The 25,843-nt window shown below is 35.2% G+C and overlaps 1 protein-coding gene across 1 annotated transcript in view; it reads left to right on the forward strand.

Annotated features, from left to right (window-relative positions):
* Positions 1 to 25,843, forward strand: part of LOC129225555 (argininosuccinate synthase-like) — a 74,379-nt gene that overhangs the window by 27,016 nt on the left and 21,520 nt on the right. The window contains exons 3-7 of the mRNA XM_054859999.1: positions 7,123 to 7,368; positions 9,083 to 9,157; positions 9,804 to 9,874; positions 21,393 to 21,514; positions 24,092 to 24,176. Of these exons, the coding sequence (XP_054715974.1) occupies positions 7,123 to 7,368; positions 9,083 to 9,157; positions 9,804 to 9,874; positions 21,393 to 21,514; positions 24,092 to 24,176 (599 nt within the window). The remainder of the gene's footprint in view (positions 1 to 7,122; positions 7,369 to 9,082; positions 9,158 to 9,803; positions 9,875 to 21,392; positions 21,515 to 24,091; positions 24,177 to 25,843) is intronic.

Below are 25,843 nucleotides of genomic sequence, written 5' to 3' on the forward strand. Positions count from 1 at the left end.
TACCTGCCTGAGTAACATAGGCTATAATTCGAAAAAAAAAAAAAAAACGATAAAGTGTTCTTTTTTAATTCCAATTCAGCCCCAAATTTCTCGTAAATTGCCTATTATTGGCTATTAAAGGGTTGAAAAATTACTTGCACATATTAATGTGTTATATCGTTGAAAAGGGTAGAATTTTCCGCTTTCTAAGCAATTTGTTTCAATGCTCTAACTTCATTACGACGACAGCAATTTGCGTTTTTACCTTGAACTTTTTTAGGCTTAGCTGAAATTTTGGTAATACTTTCTTCATTAAATCTATCAATAAAAAGTGAAGGAATTGTCCCACAGTTTTCTTTTTGACACCGTTGGAAAAAGCGACATTTTTTATTCCTGAAATATCTCGACCTTTGGTCGAAAAAATAACTTTCTATCTTCAAAGGAAAAAAAGTTACAAGCTGTTAAAAATAAAGTTCGAATGAAACTAATCTCCATTAAAATTAGTTTTGTTTCGCATTGCCATGGTTACGTCTCTTAGTTCTGTACCTCAGAGCCAGAGGAACGTAAGTCACATTATGATAATTTTGCAGTAGAGAGAAAAAACAGAAAATAATGATTTTGTTGCCTAGTTGCAAAGCTATTATATGAATTACGCTTCACAATATGACTGTTAATAATAAAAAAATGTCTTCTTCATCCCTTGTTACTTAATTTTTGCACCATTTAAAGAAACTGTGATCATCTATAAATTGCAGATGATCTCAAAACATTAGTCCAGAGAATTTGAATCATCTTCAGGAAAGTTTCCTTCGTTTTCTCCGTGTGAAAGATTTTCAAAGTCAGGTCTATAACTCCAGGTAAAGCCTTTGAACCTTCGCCATTCCCTTAAAGCCGCTAAAGATAGCTTAAAATTTCACTTCAAGAAATTTCCGTGGGAGAGCTCCGTAACCCTTTTATCTATCTGCACTATAGCCTAAAATTGATTTCAGTTTCAGAAAAAACTAGTGTTTCTCCCAGACCAAACTAGTATGTTGTGGCCATCACGAAACTTTCTTCTATATTTTTTCTTTTTCTTTTTTTTTTTTTTTTTTCTGATCCCTCCCCATGCTTGACGAGGAAGCAATATTCCCAACAAAAACAAAATTACACATGCAAAAACTTGACCCAATGTCTGAATTATTGCAAAAGCAAAGCAAAGAGCGAAAATTGAAAGTTATTTTAAAAGCCTTGCTTGAATGAATTACAAATATTTTATTTGTTAGCAAACATAAGATGGCAACAGTTAAAAATTTTAAATCATTGAGATAATATTTCCGATCATTTCCATTCAATTAAAATCACGAGAAATACGCAGACGACAATCTATTACGATTTATCTTTCTTATTGTTGCATTAATAAAAATATTTTTATTCGCAAAAAAAAAAAAAAAAAAAAAAAAAAAGAAATCAGCACCTCTTGGAGCGATCGGCGTCAAAATAGAACCAAAGCCTGTTTACATATGGATTCACATATATTCCAAATTTCAACCAGAACGTAGCATTACTTCTTGAGATAGGGCACTCAAAATGGAAAAAAAGAACGGGTGATTGCGCTACCCCCTTTTTAGCTGTTGACACAAAAATAAAATCAGTTCTTATACCCACTAAGGGCTACTTGCCGATAAATTTTTCTTTCATTCCGTTCATTATTTCTTGAGATACAGCAGTCACAATTGACGACAAAAAACGTTCTATAGCTCAACCCCCGTTTGAGTTATTGACACCAAAATTGAATCAGCACCTGTTCCTGTTAATACCAACATATGGACCAAATTTTGTTTGATTCCGCCAGTAACTTCCTGAGGAATAGCAAGCACGCGTAACTCGAAAAACGTCCCATTGCTCCACCCCCCTTGGAGGAATTCGCGCCAAAAACTAATGGGCACAAGTTCACATAGGGGCACATATGTGTACTAAATTTTGTTCGATTTCATGCGGTAGTTTTTGTTGTAGAGCGGCCACAAAAAACTGGTCACACACAGACGTGACACACACACATACACACATACATACACACACACAGACAGACAGACATTTTCCAAAAATGGTCGAAATGGACTCAGCACACCTCAAAACGTTCGAATCCGTCAAAATTCGAAATTCGAAAATTTGCACGAATCCAATACTTTCTTCTATATATTAGATATAGAAGAAAGTAAAAAGGGGCAGTTCGCTTTTAGATAAAAGGGCACTTTTTAATAGAAGTTTTATCATATTAAAAATGTGCTTTTTTTTTACTTTTTGCTATACTAGGTGCATACAAAGTCGAGGTGTTTTCGATAGTAACTATTTTTACTTTCTTCTATATCTAATATATAGAAGAAAGTATTGGATTCGTGCAAATTTTCGAATTTCGAATTTTGACGGATTCGAACGTTTTGAGGTGTGCTGAGTCCATTTCGACCATTTTTGGAAAATGTCTGTCTGTCTGTATGTGTGTGTGTATGTGTGTGTGTATGTGTGTCACGTCTGTGTGTGACCAGTTTTTTGTGGCCACTCTACAACAAAAACTACCGCATGAAATCGAACGAAATTCGGTACACATATGTGCCCCTATGTGAACTTGTGCCCATTAGTTTTTGGCGCGAATTCCTCCAAGGGGGGTGGAGCAATGGGACGTTTTTCGAGTTACGCGTGCTTGCTATTACTCAGGAAGTAACTGGCGGAATCAAACAAAATTTGGTCCATATGTTGGTATTAACAGGAACAGGTGCTGATTCAATTTTGGTGTCAATAACGCAAACGGGGGTTGAGCTATAGAACGTTTTTTGTCGTCAATTGTGACTGCTGTATCTCAAGAAATAATGAACGGAATGAAAGAAAAATTTATCGGCAAGTAGCCCTTAGTGGGTATAAGAACTTTTCTCCGCACACACCCCACCTCTTAGCCGTGGGCCTTAGGTTCCACCGCCCGGGGGGTTCGCATAGCGGGCCCCCCGCACGGCTGGGTGCAGCGGTCGATAGTCGTATCATGCTACGGACGTGCTTGATGCTTATTGCGCCGGGGAAGGTCCCCGTGCTGGGCGTCAGCCCAGCTGGGAGTTTACCCCTTGATGTGTGGGTCTTGCTCACCGTGAGATACGGTATATCTCCCCGTACCTCGTTAGTGTGCCGTGACCCCCAGTGGGTATAAGAACTGATTTTATTTTTGTGTCAACAGCTAAAAAGGGGGTAGCGCAATCACCCGTTCTTTTTTTTTTTTTCCATTTTGAGTGTCCTATCTCAAGAAGTAATGCTACGTTCTGGTTGAAATTTGGAATATATGTGAATCCATGTGTAAACAGGCTTTGGTTCAATTTTGACGCCGATCGCTCCAAGAGGTGTTGATTTTTTTTTTTTTTTTTTTGCGAATAAAAATATTTTTATTAATGCAACAATAAGAAAGATAAATCGTAATAGATTGTCGTCTGCGTATTTCTCGTGATTTTAATTGTATGGAAATGATAGGAAATATTATCTCAATGATTTAAAATTTTTAACTGTTGCTATCTTATGTTTGTTAACAAATAAAATATTTGTAATTAATTCAAGCAAGGCTTTTAAAATAACTTTCAATTTTCGCTCTTTGCTTTGCTTTTGCAATAATTCAGACATGGGGCTGAATTATTGCAAAGGTCAAGTTTTTGCATGTGTAATTTTGTTTTTGTTGGGAATATTGCTTCCTCGTCAAGCATGGGGAGGGATCAGAAAAAAATAAAAAAAAATTAATTTGAATTTTGACATCTTGAATTCAAATTATGTTTTTCGCAATCACGAGTGTGTGTATGTAGGCATGTGTGTTTGTGTGTGTGTGGGGGAGGTGTTTGTGTGTACGGGTATGTGTGTTTGTGTCTGTGTGCTGGCATAAGTGTGGGGGGGTATGTGTATGTGTGTGTGGGGGGTATGTGTATGTGTGTAGGCATTTGTGTTTGTGTCTGTGTGCAGGCAGGAATGTGTGGGTAGTTGTGTGTATGTGTGTGTATGTATGCGTGTGTGTTTGTGTAAGTATGGGTAGGTGTATGTGTGTGTAGATGTATGTGTGTATGTGTTTGTGTGTGTGTATGTGTGCGTGTGTGTGTAGTTGTGTATGTATGCGCGTGTGTGTAGGACATGGATGCAACCTGAAGACGGCTTTCGCTATAGGTGCTGCATCGTGAGGAGCCCGCCTGTCCACGGTGATGGTGCAGAGGGTTGCGGTGGGAAAAATCAAAGGAACGTCAAAAACGGTCAAATGAAAGCAATAAGCAATCGTGATTGCTCAAAAAAAGAAAAATATAGAAGAAAGTTTCGTGATGGCCACAACATACTAGTTTAAATATTGAAAAGCTGTTAGATGTTTAGTTTTAAAAATAATGCAAAAAACATTCAGGTGTGTTCTAATCAGATTCTTGTGGATGAGTGATTGAAATGAGGGAGTGACGTTTCAAGAACAAGCTTGTGTGTGACCTTTCAATTTTTTTTCTTTTTACTTTCTTCTATATCTAATATATAGAAGAAAGTATTGGATTCGTGCAAATTTTCGAATTTCGAATTTTGACGGATTCGAACGTTTTGAGGTGTGCTGAGTCCATTTCGACTATTTTTGGAAAATGTCTGTCTGTCTGTGTGTGTGTGTATGTGTGTGTGTGTGTATGTATGTGTGTGTGTATGTATGTGTGTGTGTATGTGTGTGTGTCACGTCTGTGTGTGACCAGTTTTTTGTGGCCGCTCTACAGCAAAACCTATCGCATGAAATTGAACGAAATTTGGTACACATATGTGACCCTATGTGAACTTGTGCCCATTGGTTTTTGGCGCGAATTCCTCCAAGGGGGGTGGAGCAATGGGACGTTTTTTTAGTTATGCGTGATTGCTATTCCTCACGAAGTAACTGGCGGAATCAAACAAAATTTGGTCCATATGTTGCCCCTAACTGGAGCAGGTGCTGATTCAATTTTGGTGTCAATAGCTCAAAAGGGGGTTGAGTTACAGAACAATTTTTGTCGTGAATTGTGACTGCTGTATCTCAAGAAATAACGAACGGAATCAAACAAAAATTTTTTGACAAGTAGCCCTTAGTGGGTATAAGAGCTGATTTTATTTTGGGGTCAACAGCTAAAAAGGGGGTAGCGCAATCGCCCGTTCTTTTTTTCCATTGTGAGTGCCCTATCTCAAGAAGTAATGCTACGTTCTGTTTGAAATTTGGAATATATGTGAATCCATACGTAAACAGGCTTTGGTTCAATTTTGACTCCAATCGCTCCAAGAGGTATTGATTTTTTTTTTTTTTTTTTTGCGAATAAAAGTAGTTTTATTAATGCAACAATAAGAAAGATAAATCGTAATAGATTGTCGTCTGCGTATTTCTCGTGATTTTAATTGTATGGAAATGATCGGAAATATTATATCAATGAATTAAAATTTTTAACTGTTGCCATCTTATGTTTTTTAATAAATAAAATATTTGTAATTAATTCAAGTAAGGCTTTTAAAGTAACTTTCAATTTTCGCTCTTTGCTTTGCTTTTACAATAATTCAGACATTGGGATGGTCGTCAAGTTTTTGCATGTGTCATTTTGTTTTTGTTAGGAATATTGCTTCCTCATCAAGCATGGGGAGGGATCAGAAAAAGGAAAAATATAGAAGAAAGTTTCGTGATGGCCACAACATACTAGTTTTGCTTTCTTGCCATTGAAAAGTTTAGTTGAAACTTTTCAGCACAGCACCCTCCTAAAAAATCTTAGGGGAAACACTAAGGAAAGCTACCCCCTTTCCTTTTAATGTTTCCAAATATATTATAAGATTATGTTTTTAAAATTTCAATGTCGAGAAGTTTAGAAGCAGAGTCACCGGATTCCTTTCTAGTTACCAAATGAGGCAGCGAGAAGCAAAGGGATGTAAGTGGACATTTTCACGTATCGAGTGAAACGAGTTTAAAGATAACGTCCTAGGTAGACTTTCACTGAAAAGTTTTTCTAAATCATACTGTATAACAGTACCTACCAGGGCTACTAGTACTATCTTTTGCCCCAAGACAGAGGAGAGGCTCACCTACCATTTGCACTGGTTATCTCCAAATTTTTAATTTTGCCACTTACATCCCTTTGCTTCTCACTGCCTCAAATGTACTTTGAAATTGGGTCGAATAGACTTCAGTTTTGAAATATTTCCAAAATGAGATCACTGAGCCTCCTTCTCTCTCTAAGTGACCAAAAATAGTTTTACGTTTTTTAATAGTTCAACGTCGAAACGTTTTCGCAGAGAGCCCCCGATGCTTCCCTGTTCCATTAATTTTACCAAGGGAAGTCTAAAATTACATTTCCAAAACTTCACATCTGGGAGAATTTTCGGGAAGAGCCCCCGACGTTCTACTGTAAACAAAAATAGACAAAAATGGACTTCAATTTTGAAGAAAAAAAAAAGAATAAAAACAAAATCTTGGGGGAACCCCTTCTTTGCCCTTTCCTATAACGTTAACGAAAATTGTTAAATTGCGGTTTTTGACAACAATTGAAACCCCTTCTCTCCTCATTCTTTTCTCATTAAGTCTATATAGATCAAACTATTTCGAAAATTTTCCGGGGAAATTTACCTGATTCCTTCCTTTTCTCGTGTCCTTCCTATGTTGTCAGTATAGAAGTCTAAGGATGTGCCTTTTAAAACTTATAACCATTAGTATCGCTTCTTTCAAGGTAGCAAGGCACATGAAAAATGTGTTAGTGTAAGTTTCATTTTACGTTTCACAATTTTCCTTTAGAAACTTAAAGAAAAATAAGAACTAACGATAGTTTAATGTCTTTGATCGACTTCAGAAGAATCGAGATCTGGCAGTTTAATTTAAGTTTTTTAATTTACAGAAGCGGGCTAAAATATTCTTTAGCCGACTGGGCAAATGCAGCCAGTCCGCCCCCTCCGAGCGAACTGGATATCATAACTTCTTTTCTTTTCCTTTTTTTTTTTTTTTTTTTGGTTGAAAGAGTTTATGGTCCTTTTGCTAGGAAAATGTTTACAGCAGGGTTTTGTTTTTGAGGAGATATGGCTCACCGTGTAAAATTCAGTATTCCTGGATTATTTGAGACATTTCTGCTAAGCCTTTTTTCTGTCAGTCTATTACAGAGTTATTTTATTGCGTTTCTCTTCATTTAGGTGATTATTAAAGATCTGAAGAAAGAGTTCGTGGAAGATTTCATCTGGCCAGCCATCCAAGGAGGAGCAATATATGAAGATAGATATCTGCTAGGAACTGCTCTAGCAAGACCATGCATTGCAAAAGCTCTAGTTTCTGTTGCCTCAGAGGAAAATGCAACGTTCATCTCTCATGGCGCAACAGGAAAAGGAAACGATCAAGTTCGATTTGAGCTGTCTTGTTATGCTTTGAACCCTAAACTGAAAGTGAGAAAGCCTCAAATAATTTCTTATAGTGCTTAATCCTTAGTTTTAAAACAGTTTCAGTTTGGAATTGAAACGCATTTAAATAAGACAATTTTAATAAAAGAATCTAACAAGGTGACTGCGAATGGGAAGGTTCTGGGATCGAATCCCGGTTCCGGGCATGGATATACTTTATCTCTCTTGTGTCCTTGTCCTTTCTTCATGTAATTCTTTTATTGTGCTGTGAACGGTTGCCTACCCTAAAAACGACATGTGTGTGCTGTGGAAGTCGAACTTCACACCAAATCCCGGTACTGTTGGAAATGTGAAGCAGCGCACCCAAACTTATTAGCTGGCACAAGTCAGAAACAACAACCAGGTGTCATGAACAGTTTCTGCACAGAAAATTTTGAACGATAATTTTCTATTACTGATTGAAGTCTTCTGCAGTGCTGGCCAAAATATTAGACTAAGACTGTTTTAAAAGCAAATTCTTTATTGATTACATAACTATAGACACATTAACGAACAGTGAAATAATTATGTAATATTTAGTATGCATTCCCTTGTTCTTGATGAGCATTTTAAGTCTTTTTGGCATACTTTTCACAAGGTTTACACCATTCTTCAGCTTTTTAAAAAAGGAGGTAAAAAATTGTTTATACTCACTATTATATATACTCACATGCACATACTCACCAATTACCTAAAACTAACTTTAAATATAGCAGAAGACACTGATAAAAAGAACTAGTGAACTATTTAAGCTGATTGAGGTTATGTTCCTGGTAGGTAGTTAAACAAAGAACATAAACAAAGCAGACAGTGCTGCCACCTGCAAACATTAAATTATGCTAAAATAACGTAATAATCAGTGTACAGCATGCACCGTACTTTAACAGTAAAATAAATAGTATTTTGGTACAAATAGTGTACAAAAAAAAAACTCTTTAGTCTAATAATTTGGCCAGCACTGTACACAGAATGAAAGTTATAGAATATAAAATGTTTCAGAAACAAAGAACAGTCTCTGTTTTCTTATCTGTACTACTGAACAGTATGGTCTTGCTCTGATAAGTAGACTTTCGATCGGATGAGGCTAAAACGATGCCATTTGTTAAAATAGGAGTGAGGAGAGATTATTATTACTGACGTTGTGCCAATTTAAGAATTTCCAGGGGTGCCCACCTGGGGGGGGGGGGGTCACGGCTTAGACTGCGCCATTGGAATTTTTAGAAGGGTTGTTTTGAGGGGAATTTTTCTTATTTGCGGGGGGGAGAGCTCTTGAATTTGGGGAGTGGTTTTTGCGATATTTTTTTAGGGGGGGGGCGCCCTTGCGCTCAGGAGGTGGGCACAACTGGAATTTCAACCCATGTTTGTAGGTTGCGGTAAATGATCTCGTCCAAGGTCAAGCCTCCAAAGACACACTTTATATTTGCTGTCTGTTTAACGATGCAATACGACTCGTGCATTGTTGAGGTTGAGTAAGTATGAATTCAACACTTTGATGTGCGTTTTCTAGCCCATCAAGCCGTACAACGCTAAGAAAGATTTAGGTTTTGTTGAAGCGAATCCTGGTTTGCATCTATTCTCTTCGAGAAGATTAATACTACTGGGAAGAGGGTTTCGGAAAACTTTGCAGCTATTATTTAGCATTTTGTTTGTAAGATAACTCTGATTACTGTGATTGTGTCATTGGTTTAAAAATGAGCTGTCAATTGGTTCCATTTTTCAGGTTATAGCACCATGGAGAATGGCAGAATTTTATGAACGTTTTCCAGGCAGACAAGATTTGATTTCCTATGCCCAGGTATGAGCAAGAATTGTGCAAATATAGTTTTTTTTTTTTTTTTAAAGATAATTGTGTTATTTTTGATATTTTAAATTCAAACTATGTTTTTCGCACTCACAAGTTGCGACAGGACCCTGTTCGTTGGGTTTCTTGTTTCTACAAATGGCTGCTGTCCCATGGAATCGACTTATTTATACTCGACCCGAGTGGGCAGGCTCTTGTGTGTGTGTGTGTGTGTTTCTGTGGGTAGGATTGTGTAAATAGGCACGCGTGTGTGTATAGGGATGTGTCTTTGATGCTCAGTAATTCAAATAGGGGGAATTTTGCCATAAAATCCGTGAAACGTAGTTTTAACACCTGTTAATAACTGCGACTGAATTTTTGGAATTTTAAAAAACTCCAAAGAGGTCTGGATTTAAATTTTGCGTCATAAACTTACTTTTTTCTGCACATTTAAATTTTGATTTTTTTTCTTTTATTCAAGCCTGATTCTTGAACTTGCGTCGCTTGACACAACCGTTATTTACGAGGTGGACCGTGCAAAGTCAGGCGATGCAACTAGTAATGAATATGAAACCTAACAGCTCTTGAAATTCATGAACTATCTTTTTCTCTATGACGTAAATTAAAATTGTTTTTAAAATAATTTGTTTTTTTTCCTTAGGAAAAGAATATTCCGGTACCAGTGACCCCAAAATCACCATGGAGTATGGATGCTAATCTCATGCATATCAGGTAAGAATTTAATTTCACATTTTGTGTATTAAAAAAGATTAAATAAATTTTTCAGTAAAAATATTAAGAAAATTAATTGTCAACGCTAGTAAAGCATGCAAAACGTCAGTAAAATTCATAACATAATATTCATCTCTATATATTGAAAAAAGGTAACGTCAAAGAAATTCTGAAAGGATGTCTGTGGCGGGCTTGCCTCCACGAAACTCCACAGCACCTACAGTCATGAAATTTTGTACAAAATCCCTTAGAGCCTCGAGGATTTGCTCTGCGGTTTTCAATTTAAATTTCGAATTAGTTTTTTTAGTAATTAATTTTCATACGAAAATTTCACGTAAATTGATTATTAAAGGGATAAAAGATTTCCCACATCCCTTAACATTCTGTGTCGTTCGAAAGAGATTTTTTCTGCATCAAATAAAACTAGTTCCAATTTTCCCAGTTAATTAGAACACTAGATATAGGGGTTTCTATTTTAGCGAAAAGTCCTAGGCTCAACTCAATTCAAGCCCAGAGCTAAAGAGCAAAATACATTATTAGAGACCACGAATTTGAAAGCAACTTTTCAAATGTACAAAACTGCCGTTTTGCAGTGCTCAGGATCTTTGCGGATCAAACAAGATTGCGAAGCAACATTCGGGGGTTGGTGAGCGCCAACGAACACGGAGCGGAGTACACTACACTTTTGAAACAAAACTCAATGCAAGTCTGAAACCATAATAGATGTGCCAACTAGTACCAATATGGGAGTTAAAGTTCGATATACTCTAAATGAAGTTGGACGGGGATTGGTACCACCAATTTAAGTTTTTCTCTCATTAGTTTAAGTCTCTCTCTAAAATTTAAGTCTCTCTCCTCCACTCCCAATATCTTTTTGCTGATAAATTAAGGTTCTTAGGTGATAAACTCTAAGTATACTTGGAAAAACTAAGTGTTGCTTAATGTCAGCTATTTAAAACTGAGATTCAGGCCATGTGCCATCAAACCACGAGTACCTTTTTACTTCCTTTTACAAAAAAGGAAGTATTGTATTCGCAAAAAAAATTTCACTCAAAAATCAATCTAAATTTCCATTTCACTTCCTAAATGAATGTTGAGTTTTTTTTTTCTACTCGACGACACGTGGATAAGTGCTTAAGAACGTATAGACACGCGAAATATCCATTTTGACGATTCCCGAGTTAATAACAACGAGTTTTCTCGTGACGTCTGTATGTGCGTATGTACGTATGTATGTCGCATAACTCAAGAATGGTAAGTCCTAGAAAGTTGAAATTTGGTACGTAGACTCCTAGTGAGATCTAGTTGTGCACCCCCCCCCCCTTTTGGTTGCATTCGGATGTTTCTAAAGGGGTCTTTTGCCCCTTTTTTGGGGGGAAATCATTGTTGATTTCGATGTAAACTCAAGTGGTGTTACAATTTGGCGGACACTTGCCGATATATCGCCAGTCTTTTGGTCACCAAGTTTTGTCGCCGACATGGCGACAAATTTGGCGATTTTTTTTTTAAATCTGGTTTCAATTTGAACCACTGTTGGTGATACTTAGACTTAGAGAGTAAACTATTGAATCACATTAAAGTTACCAATAAAGGGAAAATAACATTAAATTTGAGTAAAAGGAAGTCATGTGAGGCACACATCAGCTCGTTTATTTATTAGTTTAAGAGGAATAAAAAAATAGTCAGCAAAGGTACTGTCATTCAAGGTAACTTTGATCCACAATTTCTTTATTTTTAACTGCTCCACTCATATTTTTAAAGTGTTCTTGCATTTTTTGCATAAAAATCAAGTCCTACTCATTACTTACTGCTTACTGTATGGTTATCCTATAAATGCTAATTTTAAAATTTTCATCCTAAGAAATAATAATAATAAAATCTATTTTAAGTGTATCATCAACCTGGTTCAAAGCAATGCCGCTACTTACTGCCACTTTGAACTATGTGAGACATTTAATGTAAAATACGTTTTTTTGAACACAAAAACGCAATTTTAAACCATTAAAATGAGATATTTTAAGTGCAAAAAACTCCCATTTTAATTTTATTGCAAAACAAGATTTCTATAACTTGTTATCTAGCATATTATGATACAAATAGAAAATCGCCCGACAAGGTATGACGGCTGAAAATTGTTTCTACATTTGAACGAAGCAATTGCCTGTTTGATGATATTTTGATAGTTGAAATTTTAACCCTAACTCCAGTGGATTTACCTTAAACGCCAGTAGATAGCGTTCGTTGTTGACCACTTTTTCGTTTCTTCGTTCTCCTAAAATGACAGTCTTACAGTAAAACAGTTAAGTTGACGAATCCAGTTCAGCCTTATCAAAATAAAGCATTTCTTGCGGTGATTTACAAAATTAAAGAAAAGGTAAAACATTGCGTTCCACGTGTGTCTGTTGATAAACATAGGCAGTTTGTTATGAGTAGTTATTAACACATTCGATGTATCTCAGATTGCTTTCAGCTACAGAAATTGTTTCGTCCCGTTATGGTATTCTCAATCGTCTCAAAATAATGTTAGTTTGCATTATTTCCCTCTAAAAAGCGAGTTGATTTTTGTAAATGGTGAAAGCGTAAACACAAGAAAACTATGGATTAACAAACTTCGCATTATCAACGAACATGCTCGTCTATTTGATGCATTTTTTTCTTTTTTTGAAAGAGGATAACGTTATACCAGGTAAATTTATTTTTATTGTTTTGTGTGAATTTGTAACAATATGGATTTTTTTTAATCTTAAGCTCGAAAGAAGGATTTGATAACATTAGCAGAGGAATTAGGACTTTCATCTTTGCCTAGTTCAAAAATAAGTAATTTAACTAACCTTATTTTACTGCAGCATTCAGTTGGAATGGACACTATGCAAAATATTTTCTTGAATATCTTACGGTAGAACAAAATGAAAAATGCTTAACCAAGACAGAACGTTTAAAATTTGAACTAACAAATACAAAAGGTAAGAATTTTCTTCGCCAAATTGTTTAGAGTTATAGTTTAAGTATTGTGCGAGCAAAGAGCCCTTGGCGAGATTTTGCATGTCAGTTGTAAACCATTTTTATTTTTTATCATGTGTGGTAGAAAGATTACAGAATTCGACAAGTTTAAAGAAATAATCGAAGATCAATTAAAAAGGAAACTACCACCATGTATCCATGAGAATTTTATTGATGATGCTTGACGGAAATTAATTCATAATTCAAAAATTAGAAACATACGAAACAGAGAAAAAATAAAATTAAACGATTCAGCAATTTGAGAAATAACTCAGCTACAAATGTAGAACAAACAGCGTTAGGTAAACTCGACAAAGAAGTATCATCTTCCTCTTTTGATAACACTGGTAAACAAAGGTTTTGTTACATGAAATATTTATAGTGTTCTTATTGCCACAGTGAAAATGTAGTTACATCAAGAATGGATAAATATCGAATTCAACATCGTGGAAATGGCTGTTTACAACTACGAACTGCGAAATTTGTATTAATTTCTAGCGTTTAGTAATGTTTCTTGAATTCTCATTTCTTTCTACGTGAACAAGAATATCCACAAGACTTTAAAACCTAATTTAAAAAGAATAAAACAAAAAAAGTCATGCATACAAGCAAAAATTACTAGGCTTATTAGCATTTTCTACGCTACGGCGTGCGTTTGTTTTACCTTTTTTATCCGTCATTAGACGGTGGCTGCAGTGCCCCCTATAGTTTGTCGGAGTTGCGAATAACTTACTGAATTTTTGGTGCTTCAACAATTAAATAATGCTGTCGCTGTCACGCATGCTATGGCGCTAGTTTCATTGTTGATGACGTCAGAGCATTACTCTATCAGTGAATTTGCAATTATTCTTATGAGGATGTAGGACGAGGGATTTCAAAAACCTCACGTGAGCATTCAAGAAGAGCTTCTGAACATAGAATTATACAATTAGCTGTGCTCAGTTTTACCAACTTAATTTACAAAATAAAAAGTAGAAAACTCGTATGACAACGTCGGCAGGGTGCAGCACTGGGCCTGTTTCAGTTTCTTTTGAAATCGAATATTCTAAAAAAATGAAATGGTGCAAAGTTACCCTGCGTTTTTTAAAGTTACCCCCATTGATCGAAGTTTTGTATAAAAAACTTTAATTTAACTGTTTAATTGAAAGTTAAGTGACGATTCACGATGGGAAAAAGCATTACGGTGGGAGGTTTCCATAAAATGTGGGGAAATATGGTTGTAGCCCCAGATGCTTTTGCAGTATAGTCAGAGCTTTCCGGCTGACGGAGCTCGAGTTCACAGAACTCCGATGAAACGAGTAGCTATGGTAATAACCTGAGTCAACCAACGATGACCGGACTAACTCCTGCTGGGACACATCGACATACAAATTGAATAATGAATCTCTTCGAGTTTTTTAAAGACTTTTTAAGTAGCCGGACACCAAAATTTTCGAGGGGAAAAAAAGAAAAAGAAGTTGATTTTGAAAAATGTAGATAGCTAAAATGTTCTTTCCAAATTCGCAAAAATTATTTTAATCGATAAATTGTTGAAAAAACTATAGTTGGGTCAAATCGTTGACTTTTTTTTGGGGGGGGGGGCAAGTTGTGGAGGACTTTAAATAGCAACAACACACCTTCCACAATCTTAAAACAAAAAATTAGGATTCCTCCCTCCCCCTTTATTTTATAAATAATTCAGAAATGAAAATGAAGAGAATAATGAATGTACTTTTTGAATGGGAGCATAGCTAAACACCATACATTGAATACAAATAATGAAGCTGTTACAGGGGTGCTAAAAATGCGTCCAAAATGACTATTTTAAAGTGAAAACTCTTAATGCATATATAAATGAAAATATAGGCTAAGCGAGCTATGCCTTCAGCTGAATATTTAAAATACAGTAGACCCTCGTCTTTCGCGGGGATTAGGTTCCAAGAAAATGCCGCGTAAATTGAGAGCTAATAGTAGTGTTAAAATAGGGGTTAAGTTCCGTAGATAAAAACCTACTTCATTCTAGTGATGACTAATTGTATAATAAGTTTAATGTGTACTTATATCAATTTTTATGCACAGCATGCGTAAAGAAAACATAAATTAATTTCGTGTTCTGTTTATAAAGAAGAGCTGGCAATGATAGTCTTTTGGCAGTCATTAAGAATTTTTCTCTGTAATTCTTTGCAGAGCATTAACGCATCCATGACCACTTGCGTCATTTCCATGATAGAATCTTCCTTCGCGAGAACAAATCAGAAAGATTATTTCTATTGTCTGGGAATGACTCAAATTTTTCAATGTGAACGATTTTGGCTGTGTGTCACCGATGTCGGTATCCTCGTTGGTTTTGGCAGCCTTTGTCACTCCCAAAAGCTCTTCTTCCAGTGAGTTCTGAACTATGTGAGTTTAATAACTTTACTTCTGGAAAGAGCTTTGGAACCAATTGCTTAAAATCTCCCCAGTGGCACAAGCTCGATTATTAGCAAGCCAAAATGCAGTTTATTACGTGTGATCTGCAATCTTTAGGAGTTTGGATTTTGTAAGAGGGGAAAATTTTTATCTGTTTGCGTTGCCGCATGCGCGTAAAACCGAACCACATCCGCGTAAAAGAAAATAAAGGCGTCAAATCTTAAACCGCGTATAATCGAAACCGCTTAAAATGAACCCGCGTAAAACGATGGTCTACTGTAATAGATAGTTTCTTTCCTTTCTTTTGAGAATGTTTATAACTAATTTGCATGATTTCAAAAGCGAGATATTTTGGGTTGTGAAAGACAAAAGATTTTGAAGAACCTTCCAGTTTCATATGTTCAAATGAAATTGGCTGATTTTAAATGAATGCTATTGCAGTATAAGTGCAGGACTAAACGATGTTTGAACAGAAAAATATTATTAAATATAACAGTTTACACCATACTCAACGACTTTATGCAACAATAAAAAAAAAGAAAAAATGGAAAAATAGTCCAACAATGGGGTTGTTTCCTTCAGTCAAAAGTAATACTTTTAGTCAGTGAAATTGATAGAATAAGAGAAAAAAAAAATAACATGGACCCAGAAAATACTTTCATTTTCCCAACAGTTATTTTTTGATTAATTTTTAAATGTCCGGTTTTTCAAACAAGGCGTGGTCTTCATGACGTCACATGTGATGCAATTTGGCGCATCATTCCACCGCATTTCCACGTTATGATAATCAAGAAGCGAATTAAAATTGCGCTCTACGCTTGCTATCAACCATATCGTTGCCAATACACGTGAGTAAAGATGCGAATTAAATATTTTGCTCCGTGAATGGCACACGAAATGGCATTTCATCGTTTGTGATGTCATCGGCAGAAGCTTAAACAATGAAAGCGCGCCGATTTAAGTAATTTTTTTAAAATATTAAACTTAAACAAATTATTTAAAAATGGTCAGGTCCTACGTTTTTTAGCATGCTCGTTCAGAAAAAAAATACTTTTAAAATTTTGGAAACGACTCCATTGCACAAACAGAAAGTGAAATCATTATGGAATTAAGCGATGTGTAGGTTTTTTAGAAAAGAATAAGGATCTCAACCTCTAGTAGTTCAAAACTAAATTTCAGATTTTCCAGAATCATTCAATGCAGAGAAAACGTCTGTATAAAAGAAAATGTGAGGAAGGATGCATTTCCGGCAAAAAAAATTCGGCACATTTAGTGTAAGATCGCTTTACTACTTGATGAAGTGTTTTTGAAACTGTGTTTTTCTTATTTTTTTAAAGGAGAAAAATATGTAAACGAATTAATAGTTATAGCAGTGATTAATGTGTTCATTTTTTTTTCATTGAGAGAGAGAGAGAAGAAGATTAAGTACTTGGCTATAGCGATCCAAAAATTGCAATAACTTCAAGACTTTCTTACCTATTGTTCTCTCAGCAAACACAATGCTTTACAATGACCTTTTTCTTCAAAATACCCTAGCTTAAGCCATATTTCTTACGTATTGTTACTTAATCAATCAATGTTTTTATCAAGAACATCCAAAGTCAACGGGTTCTGAGACGGGGGGAAATGAATTATTTCTGTAAAAGTTGTTTTTCTGCTAGCACAGTGTCGATTATCTGAGTGTTACGATTAATTGAATAACGGACAAATGAGATTTTATTGTATTTCTTAATTTTAAGATGTTCCACAAGTGTTTTTAGCGAAAGAATTAATAATTCGAACTTTTTTAATGTATGGAAGTAAGTAAACAACATGTTATATGGAAATTAAAATTCCACTTTAACAGCACTCCATTAAATAAATTTAGGTGATATAGCTAATTCTTAATTGAATTTTGTAATAAATGGTGTAATTCCAGAAACTTAAAAACGGCGCTTATAAGATGTTTATGATGACTTCCATTAGCATTATAACTAAAGCTCAAAAGTTTTGAAATTTCTTTTTCAAAATAATGATATTACTCAATATTTTTTTTTAAAAGGTTTTCCTTTTTTTACAAACATTTTTAAAACAAAAGTTTATTCTGAGCGTACCTTCAAATGAATGGTTCAAGCCAAAAATATTCAAGTTGACTTTCTAATACAGTCGAACCCCGTTATAGCGTACGCGTTACATAACGATCCCCCGGTTGTAACGAACCTTCTAATTGGTCCGAACTGAAACCCTATGTCATTAATGCAATTTCAAACGTTTGTAATGATCCATTAACACTTGATAATTGGCTATAGCGATCCAAAAATTGCAATAACTTCAAGACTTTCTTACCTATTGTTCTCTCAGCAAACACAATGCTTTACAATGACCTTTTTCTTCAAAATACCCTAGCTTAAGCCATATTTCTTACGTATTGTTACTTAATCAATCAATGTTTTTATCAAGAACATCCAAAGTCAACGGGTTCTGAGACGGGGGGAAATGAATTATTTCTGTAAAAGTTGTTTTTCTGCTAGCACAGTGTCGATGAAGGAAAAACAGCGTGTCCTTGTCACAGTACAACCTGTGCGACAATGATGGCAAAGCATTGGTGTCAGTAGCGGATTTTAGGGGGGGGGGCAGTGGCCTGTGCACCCCCAAAAGGATGAATTAATTTTACTATTTTATTTATTACTTTTTAATTGACCTTTCTTTTGCATTTTTTTACGTAATCCATCAAAAAGAACACAAAACACACACAGCATATTTTGAATAAAAGCATTTTTGTTTGCTAAAGAAGTATTACTAGAGTCAGATGCCCAGAGTTTCAGAATACATTTAACTTACTGGTTTCGAATTCAAGGGAACGTATTATCGCGATTTGTCCACTTTTTTTTTTTTTTTTGATGGAATCAATAATTAACATTTTTTTTTTTTTAATGTGTAGGAGCACCTAAAAGAGTCATTTTGATCCAGGAACCTTGCGAAATAATAGATTTCTTTTTCAGCTTATAAAAAATGCAAAATGAAAGAAATCATATAGTAGTTTCTTGGGAAAACCATGATTTTTAATGGAACACCATGTGGTATCAGTATGTTATCTCAACTGTATCACGGCTTTAAGAATAAATCAGCAACTGTTTTGAAATTCACACAGAAATAGTTTTTGAATACTTCAGTAAAACTTATATGTTATGAAGTGTGTGTGTTATGATTTTCTTTATAAATTAATTTTAAAAAACTCAAGTGAGCTATAGGTTTATTTAATAACCTTGTCCTTGTGTTATAATTCTTATGACAATGTTCCTAAGTAAAGCCGCTCATTGTCTAGCATTTCGGTGACAATATATTGAGTTTAGTATCTAAATAACTTGAAACGTTAAAGATGTTTCCCGTCCACATTAAAATTATATTAGTGCATAATTTTCACGTACTTAGAAGTAGATTTATTAATCTGAAGAAATCCTTAAAAAAAAAAAAATACCACGTACATTTAAAAATAAAGTTACTAAAACTTTGTTATGAAACATCAAATGAAGGGGAGGAGGGGGGCTATTCAATTTCTCGTACCCCCTCCAAAAGATTTTTCTGTGTCCGCCCTTGATTGGTGTTCAAAATTAAAACATCGATACATCAACCCCAAAACATCGATGTTCTGAAACGTTGATGCTTTTAAGGTAAATATTTAAGCATTGTGAGTAGTGGTACGACATTGATGGTAAAACGTCGATGTGTCAAAACATGGAATGGAAAGGTTAAGAGTCTGGATTGGGCGATTTGTATTTTGCTTAGCTGAGGATTGAAAATAATTCTCATGAATGCCCAATACCCAATCAAGTTTGGTATTTCCATATGATTTCATGGATTACAGGCAAATATTGCACTAAGCTAATTTAGATGAAGTGTTGGAGAAATTCTCCAAATGTCACTTTAGGTGGCATAGCCGAACTTCAAGAGCGTTTTGTCACTAAACAAATTTTGTAAACAAATTTTGTATCATAAAATACTTTTCTCAAAAAAAAAAAAAAAAAACCAAGAGCAGTAAATTTTCCGTCACTACAAGAAAAGAAGCACTTCAGCAGTTGGTGTTAGCGCTTGGTGTCTCAAACTAATTATTACTACCCCCACCCTCATACACAACTCAACTGCAAAAAACTATACAAATCAGACCGAAGAAAGTTTTCCCGTCACCGTTCGTGTCTGTATTACAGTAAAATCCCGATTATGCGTGAGTGGATTATCCATGGGGCGGATTATCTGCAAGCCAGTCAACAATCAGAAACAAGTATTTTCGCAGCAAAAAGCGATAATCAATAGCTTCTTTTTTTTTGACGAAAAATTCTAAATTTAAACTCTTGTTTTTGCATTTTTGTAAAAAATTTATTTGCTTATTTATTTCTTTTTGCGCTTCCTTCGTCGCCATACACTTGTTCTTTATTGAAGCTAAGTTCTGTTGTGCTAAAATACAAAACATTTTTACTGTACTGTATATAAGGGCAAATCAAAAAGTCTTTGCGCCTATTTTTTCCACCCAAAATACGGCTGTGAATACAAAGCGAACATATACATTCCCAACAGTTGAATGTTTCTTGAACCGTACCTGCCGTATCTGCTTTTTGCTCCAATGAGCGGCGCTGCTATCAGTCATTTTAAGATGGCGGTTGTTCTTCTGACGTCCACAGCTTAAGAGCAGCGAAGTGTTACTCGTCTTCAGTGGAGCAAGGAAGGAACGCCCATAACAATTCACAGAGAAATGCACTTCATGTATGTCGAAAAGTGTCTCTCTTTGATTTGGACTACGTGGTTATCTTCCACGACAATGCAATGCCGCATGTGGCAGTCCAGACCGTCAGAAAGCTCCAGTCTTTTCAGTGGGAGAATCTTTAACACCCACCTTACAGTCCAGATCTTGCCTTCAGTGATTTTCACGTTTTCGGTCCACTGAAGAAGTTTCTGGCAGGACAGATATTCACATGTGAAGAAGAAGCCAAGAACGCTGTCCGACGGTGGTTCCACAGGCAGCCGGAAGAATTGTACCACAGGAGAAGCTTTAATTTAGTGCTGCAATGGGACAAATGTCTGAACCGGTGCGGTACCTATGAGGAAAAATAATTCAAGGTACGTAGCACACTACGTATATTTGTAAATACCTGTATGTACCTGATTTTGGCGAATAAAAAATAGGTGCAAAGACTTTGATTTGCCCTCGTATTTTAACTGCTTGCAGAAATTATTGTGTATTAATACAGTCAAGTTTTTGAAGAAGAACAAGTTTTATGTTAACTAGTCCATCATTTCACTTTTTTGCGACGTATCAGCGATTCTTATTATCTGCGGCACTTGTGCCTACCAATTCCATGGATGATCGGGAGTTTAGTGCACGTTGAAAAAAATTGCTTTTTTTAGTTGCATTCATTACTTCGTTGAAGTTGTAATAGTTTTGTAAATTCCATATAATCGAAACAACGGCAACAGCAAACTTTTCTTTTAATTTTCGACATCGATGTTTTGACAGATCGATGTTGTTTCTCTATTATATAGTTTATTAAAAATTTTATTCAAATTTAAAACATCGACATCGAAAAACTATAGGACGCAAAACATCGACCTTAAAACATCGATGTTTCTAAAACATGGACATTGATGTCGCAACACTAGTACAGTCGTCTACAACAGGCCGGAATTGATTTTGACGGTGGAAAATAGTAGTTAGTTCTCGAGAAAAAACATTGAGTTTACTTGACAAGATCATGTTAAAGTTAATTGAGAAAAACTTGTTGAATTTGACTGTGAAAACGGTATTGAATTCGAGTGAGAGAAGAGAACCAAGTTGGATCTAAACGTGAAAAAAGTGTTGACTTTAATGGAGAAAAGCATGTTGAATTTAGTTGAGAAAAACATAAATTTAATTGAAGAAAATCTGTTCTTTATCAACTACAGTAAAAAAATTGTCACCGGTTACAAAAATTTTGCAACGCTACATAACTATCTTTACAGTTCCAAAAAACGTATCGACCATATTTAATTCAAATGTATTTTTCTGAGATTTTTTAAGAAATTTCACCTCACCTTTTAATTATTGAGAAGTTTCTTTTAGTTTGGCCCCTTTTACTCACAATTAACAAGTTTTCTTTCCTATATTTTTTGTTTTTCAAAGTTACGAATCTGGAGTACTGGAAGATCCATGGAGTATTGCTCCTGAAAACTTATTTCGGATGACGAAGGATCCTGCTAAATCGCCTGATGAGCCAGTCACTTTAGATATTGAATTTGAGAAAGGTTACCATTTTCTAAATCATTTATTTTACTGATGTCTTATACCGGCATATGTTGTGTCCTCTAAATCTTTGTAACTTTCAATCATTTTTGAACATATAAGTGAAGCATTTAGTAACAAAAACAGTTTTATCAATTTCAAAAAAAAAAAAAAATATTGGATAGATAAAAAGAACATTTCTCGCTCTGCCCAGTTATTTCCAGTTAATTTTTCCACACGATTTATTTATTTATTTTTTGAAAAACATTTAGTGTACAGCTTCATTCTTGTTTTATTTTCAAATTTGTCTAGTTATTTACAGATAAAAATTTCTTTCATAGATCTGGGTTTGAAGTAAATCGGCACTAATTGAATTATTTATTTATTTATTTATTTACTTTTTTCAAATTTCAGTTAAATCCACGTGGTTTCCCACTTTTATGCCGTGTGCTAGCCTGTACAGCCAAAAATGTGAATTGATTAAACAATATTGTTGCTGATGTTACCCGTTTGTTTTTACAATGGCGACATGTGGTAAAAGTAGATTGAGCAGATTTGGAAGCAAAAGAGGGATTTGGTAGCAGTTTTTTACCTGATTGAAGGGTATTCATTCTAAATCGCTTTTTTGCCGAGGTAACATAGACAAAAAGAGTGAAAAAAAAAGAACACTTTTAAAATTTTAAGAAAAGAGTTGGTTTGGATACTAAATGACTTAAGTCCTCGTATTTACATGTTTTTTACGCGCTTAAAGTTTTAAAATTTTTTTTTTTGTTTTTTTAACATAAAAAAGAAGTTTTCGTCAGATTATAATTATTTGTTTTTATGGGCTATTTTTAAAAATTCGTTGCCATTTGGAAACTGAAGCGAAGTATAAAAATATATATTCCATAAATAAGGTTTTTTTTTCATACTATAAAAACAAACGTTGTTTCTCTCTTTTTTTTTTTTTTTTTTTTTTTTACAAATTATGCTCCTAAGGGATTTTTCTATTAAGATATGATGAAAAATGTCAGGTATGTTCCCGAACATTTATTTATTTGTAATACTACATGCATTTGTCACAAAATAATTCAAAGTGACAATTAAAACGAGTTAAACTGAATACCATTTCTTGTTATACAGGCTGCGGCAAAGCAAAGCAATAACAAAAGCAAATTGAACAACTTCTTCACACTTTTAAACAATAATGGTTACAATTAATGTTACATACTCTGGATCACTTCGTTTTGAAAATAAAACCGTCTGAACGCCCACTTTTATGTCCTAACCATTCCTTAAGTTTCTCGCTGAAGTTCAAGTTCTTCACTATCTTCCTAGCATGTACAATGGATATTGCTGCGATTTATGAGGGATGGCAGCTTTCATTTCTTGTAATGCTCTTTCCTCACGTTACGTTGGTAGACTTGTAAGTCTCCAAGTCTGCAAATATTTCCCCAAGAAAGAAAACGCCAGGAACACGATTGTAGGACCTGGAGTCTCACCTCATAATGACGTCATGTGCGCAGATAACACTTGTCAGAGGAAGGTCGTCGATGCCTATGTTGTGCGTGCAGCAGGGGCGTCCATATGGGAAGTCACTGTGACCTCCCAAAAATTTTCTTATTCGAAATATTTTGTCTGACGATTCGGCAAATTTGGAGACATAACTGCAATGTTGAAATTTTTAAATGTCCGAATATCCCTTTTCATTAAATGCACGTAGATTTCGGGGGCTTGCTGTCACACAAAGATAACTACACCCACCATAAATTTTCAATAACACGAAGTAGTATCATCCGTTACGATTTTGTACCTGTATAAACAAGATAAACATAATACGTAGATTCGCACGCACAAATCAGAACTCGAGACAACTGGACACACGCTCTTGTGACTCTTAAATAGGTTGATATGCCTGTACCCAAAAGTAACGAAAATATTTTTTAAAATGTAGTTACATTTCTGTGACCCTAAGCCCCCGATTTGTATACCCGTATTTTAAAGTTTGGACCGCCCCGATGTGCAGTCACACGGCATTTGGTCACACTACGTAGTTGGGACTACAAATCGAGGACCCCTGTAGTTCGTTGCGTCTTGGTTGCAGGAGGTTCCGTCCCCCCGTCAACGAGAAGGAGGAAGTTACTGTTATGTTCTCCTCTTCAAAAGAGTTTGGGTTCATATCTTCAAAATCAGCATCAGCACATCATACAGTAGCAGATTGGCCGTGAAGAGGTAGATCATGGACCTGTAGGCCCAAGTACCAGAAATGTCGTCAGTTGATTCAACGCAACAAATGAAAAAAAAAAAGGGAACAGGTTTTCATGCCCTGAAAATAGTCGCAAAGTTAAATTTTTGCGTGCAGTTACTCCCAGAGGTGATCAAGTATTGGATATATTGCATGAAAAATCATCTCTCAATTCATCTAAGAGTTGGGGAAGGATATAAAGCTGAAACATTGTTTTTTTTTCCCCTTTTGTTATCCCAATTGATCCTTCAGTTAATGGTATTCATGTATATCAATTGCTCACTCATGCAACCATCACTATTAATATATTAAAAAGATTTCTTTTTCTTCTTTTTTGTATCTGTATTTCGTTTACTATCAAACTTTTCTTATTCAGGTGTCCCTATGAAAGTAACAAATTTAGAAGATGGAATAATAAAAGATACTTCTCTTGAGCTATATCTATATCTGAATCATATAGGGTAACTATCTTTCGTATCCATAATGTATACATATATATTTGTGTTCATATGCAGAAAATATATTCATTACAATAATTAAGATGGAGAATAGCCCATGCCAATTCAGGCAGAAAAAGAAAAAAAATCTTCATAGTCTCGGACGTTTTGAGTTTAACATATGTTAAAATACAGAAAAGTTTAACTTACGGGCTTATTTTCGTTTTTGACCAAAAACATTCCTGGTCCGAGATACAGCCCGCCAAAGATGGCCACCTGGACGCCATTTCTCACTTGCGATTTATGACAAATATTTCCAACTTCATTATCTCCAGGACGGTGCACGATATTTTGTTGCTACAGTTTTGTGAATTTAAAAGATAATTATTTTCTTTTTAACACGATTATGCACCACTTGGTAAAGAGCAGTAATGGCGATCGGGGGGGGGGGGACAAGGGGAGCGACTGCCCCCGCACTTTTTTCATCTTCAAAGATTGCCTCATCGTTAAGATTTCAATTTCAAAAAATTCTGGGTGAGATAACCCGAACATTAACATCATCAAATATTGCTTAAAATTTTAGTTTTAAAGCTAAAATTTTTTAAAAAATTCGGAAGAAATTCCCCGAACGCACTCCCTCCTTCCTTTAAATTCAAAGATGACCTAAATCTGCGTTATAAAGACTGTAGTTTAAGAGGGGGAAATCAGGAAGAGAATACTCCTAGATAGCGTAAAACTGCGTTTTTAAAACCCCAATTTATTAAAAGAAAATACTGGGAAAACCTCCGAACTCTTTCATTTCTCCTAAGTCAATAAAAGAGAAATCGTTTAAAAAAATGTTTTAAGCTCTGCAAAATTTCTGGGAGAGAACCCCAAACCCGTCGCTCTAAGTTTGCAAAAGATGGCTCTTAGTGTTGCATCTTGAAGCCATCAGTTTGAGTTTTTTTTCAGGGATGAGCCTTCCTTACCCTTACGTTACCAAAGACAGTCCAAACTTCTTCGTTTTTAATATTATTATCAATTAGACTTTATTAAAAAAAAAAAAAAAACATTACGGAGACAACCCTTGAAACTCCTCTCCATTCCCCAAACGTTGACAAAACTACTAAAACGGTGTTTTTAAAACTACCAACTCCAAAACATTTTCGCGAGAGAACATCAGAAGTCCCCCCCCCCTTCCTCCCTAGTCACTCAAGATAGCCTAAAATAGTCTCCAACATCCTAAAAAGATTTTGCCCCCGCACTTATAAGCCACACTCGCAGCCTCTGATAATGTGTGTTTAATTTTCTTGCTACAGCGTCTAAAAAAATATTTTGAAGTCAATTTTTGATTTTTTTTTTCAAAAACGCCAATTTCAAAACTTTTGATTTGTTTACTGTTGATCAGTACTATTCAGTACTGCATTTTCGGAAAAGGAGAGCTTTCAAGTTTTGAGTTTAACAGCTTTTAGAGGTATTTGACAAAAAGAGGGGTTTTTTTCAGGAACCCCTTTTAATGTATGTAATGTATGTAAAGGAAATCCCTTTTTAATGAATGTAAAGGTACACTTGAAAATCCAAACTTTTAATTTAGAAGCAAGTGTCCAGTGGACACTTTTAACTAGCCCGTTTTAATTTTATGCAAGAATTTAATTTTCGCTAAAAAACTAGAACGTAGTTTTTAACCCATTCGGAGACCGAAGTGTCTTCTG

The sequence above is a fragment of the Uloborus diversus genome, chromosome 7 (assembly GCF_026930045.1).
Source record: "Uloborus diversus isolate 005 chromosome 7, Udiv.v.3.1, whole genome shotgun sequence".
Taxonomy (NCBI): Eukaryota; Metazoa; Arthropoda; class Arachnida; order Araneae; family Uloboridae; genus Uloborus; species Uloborus diversus.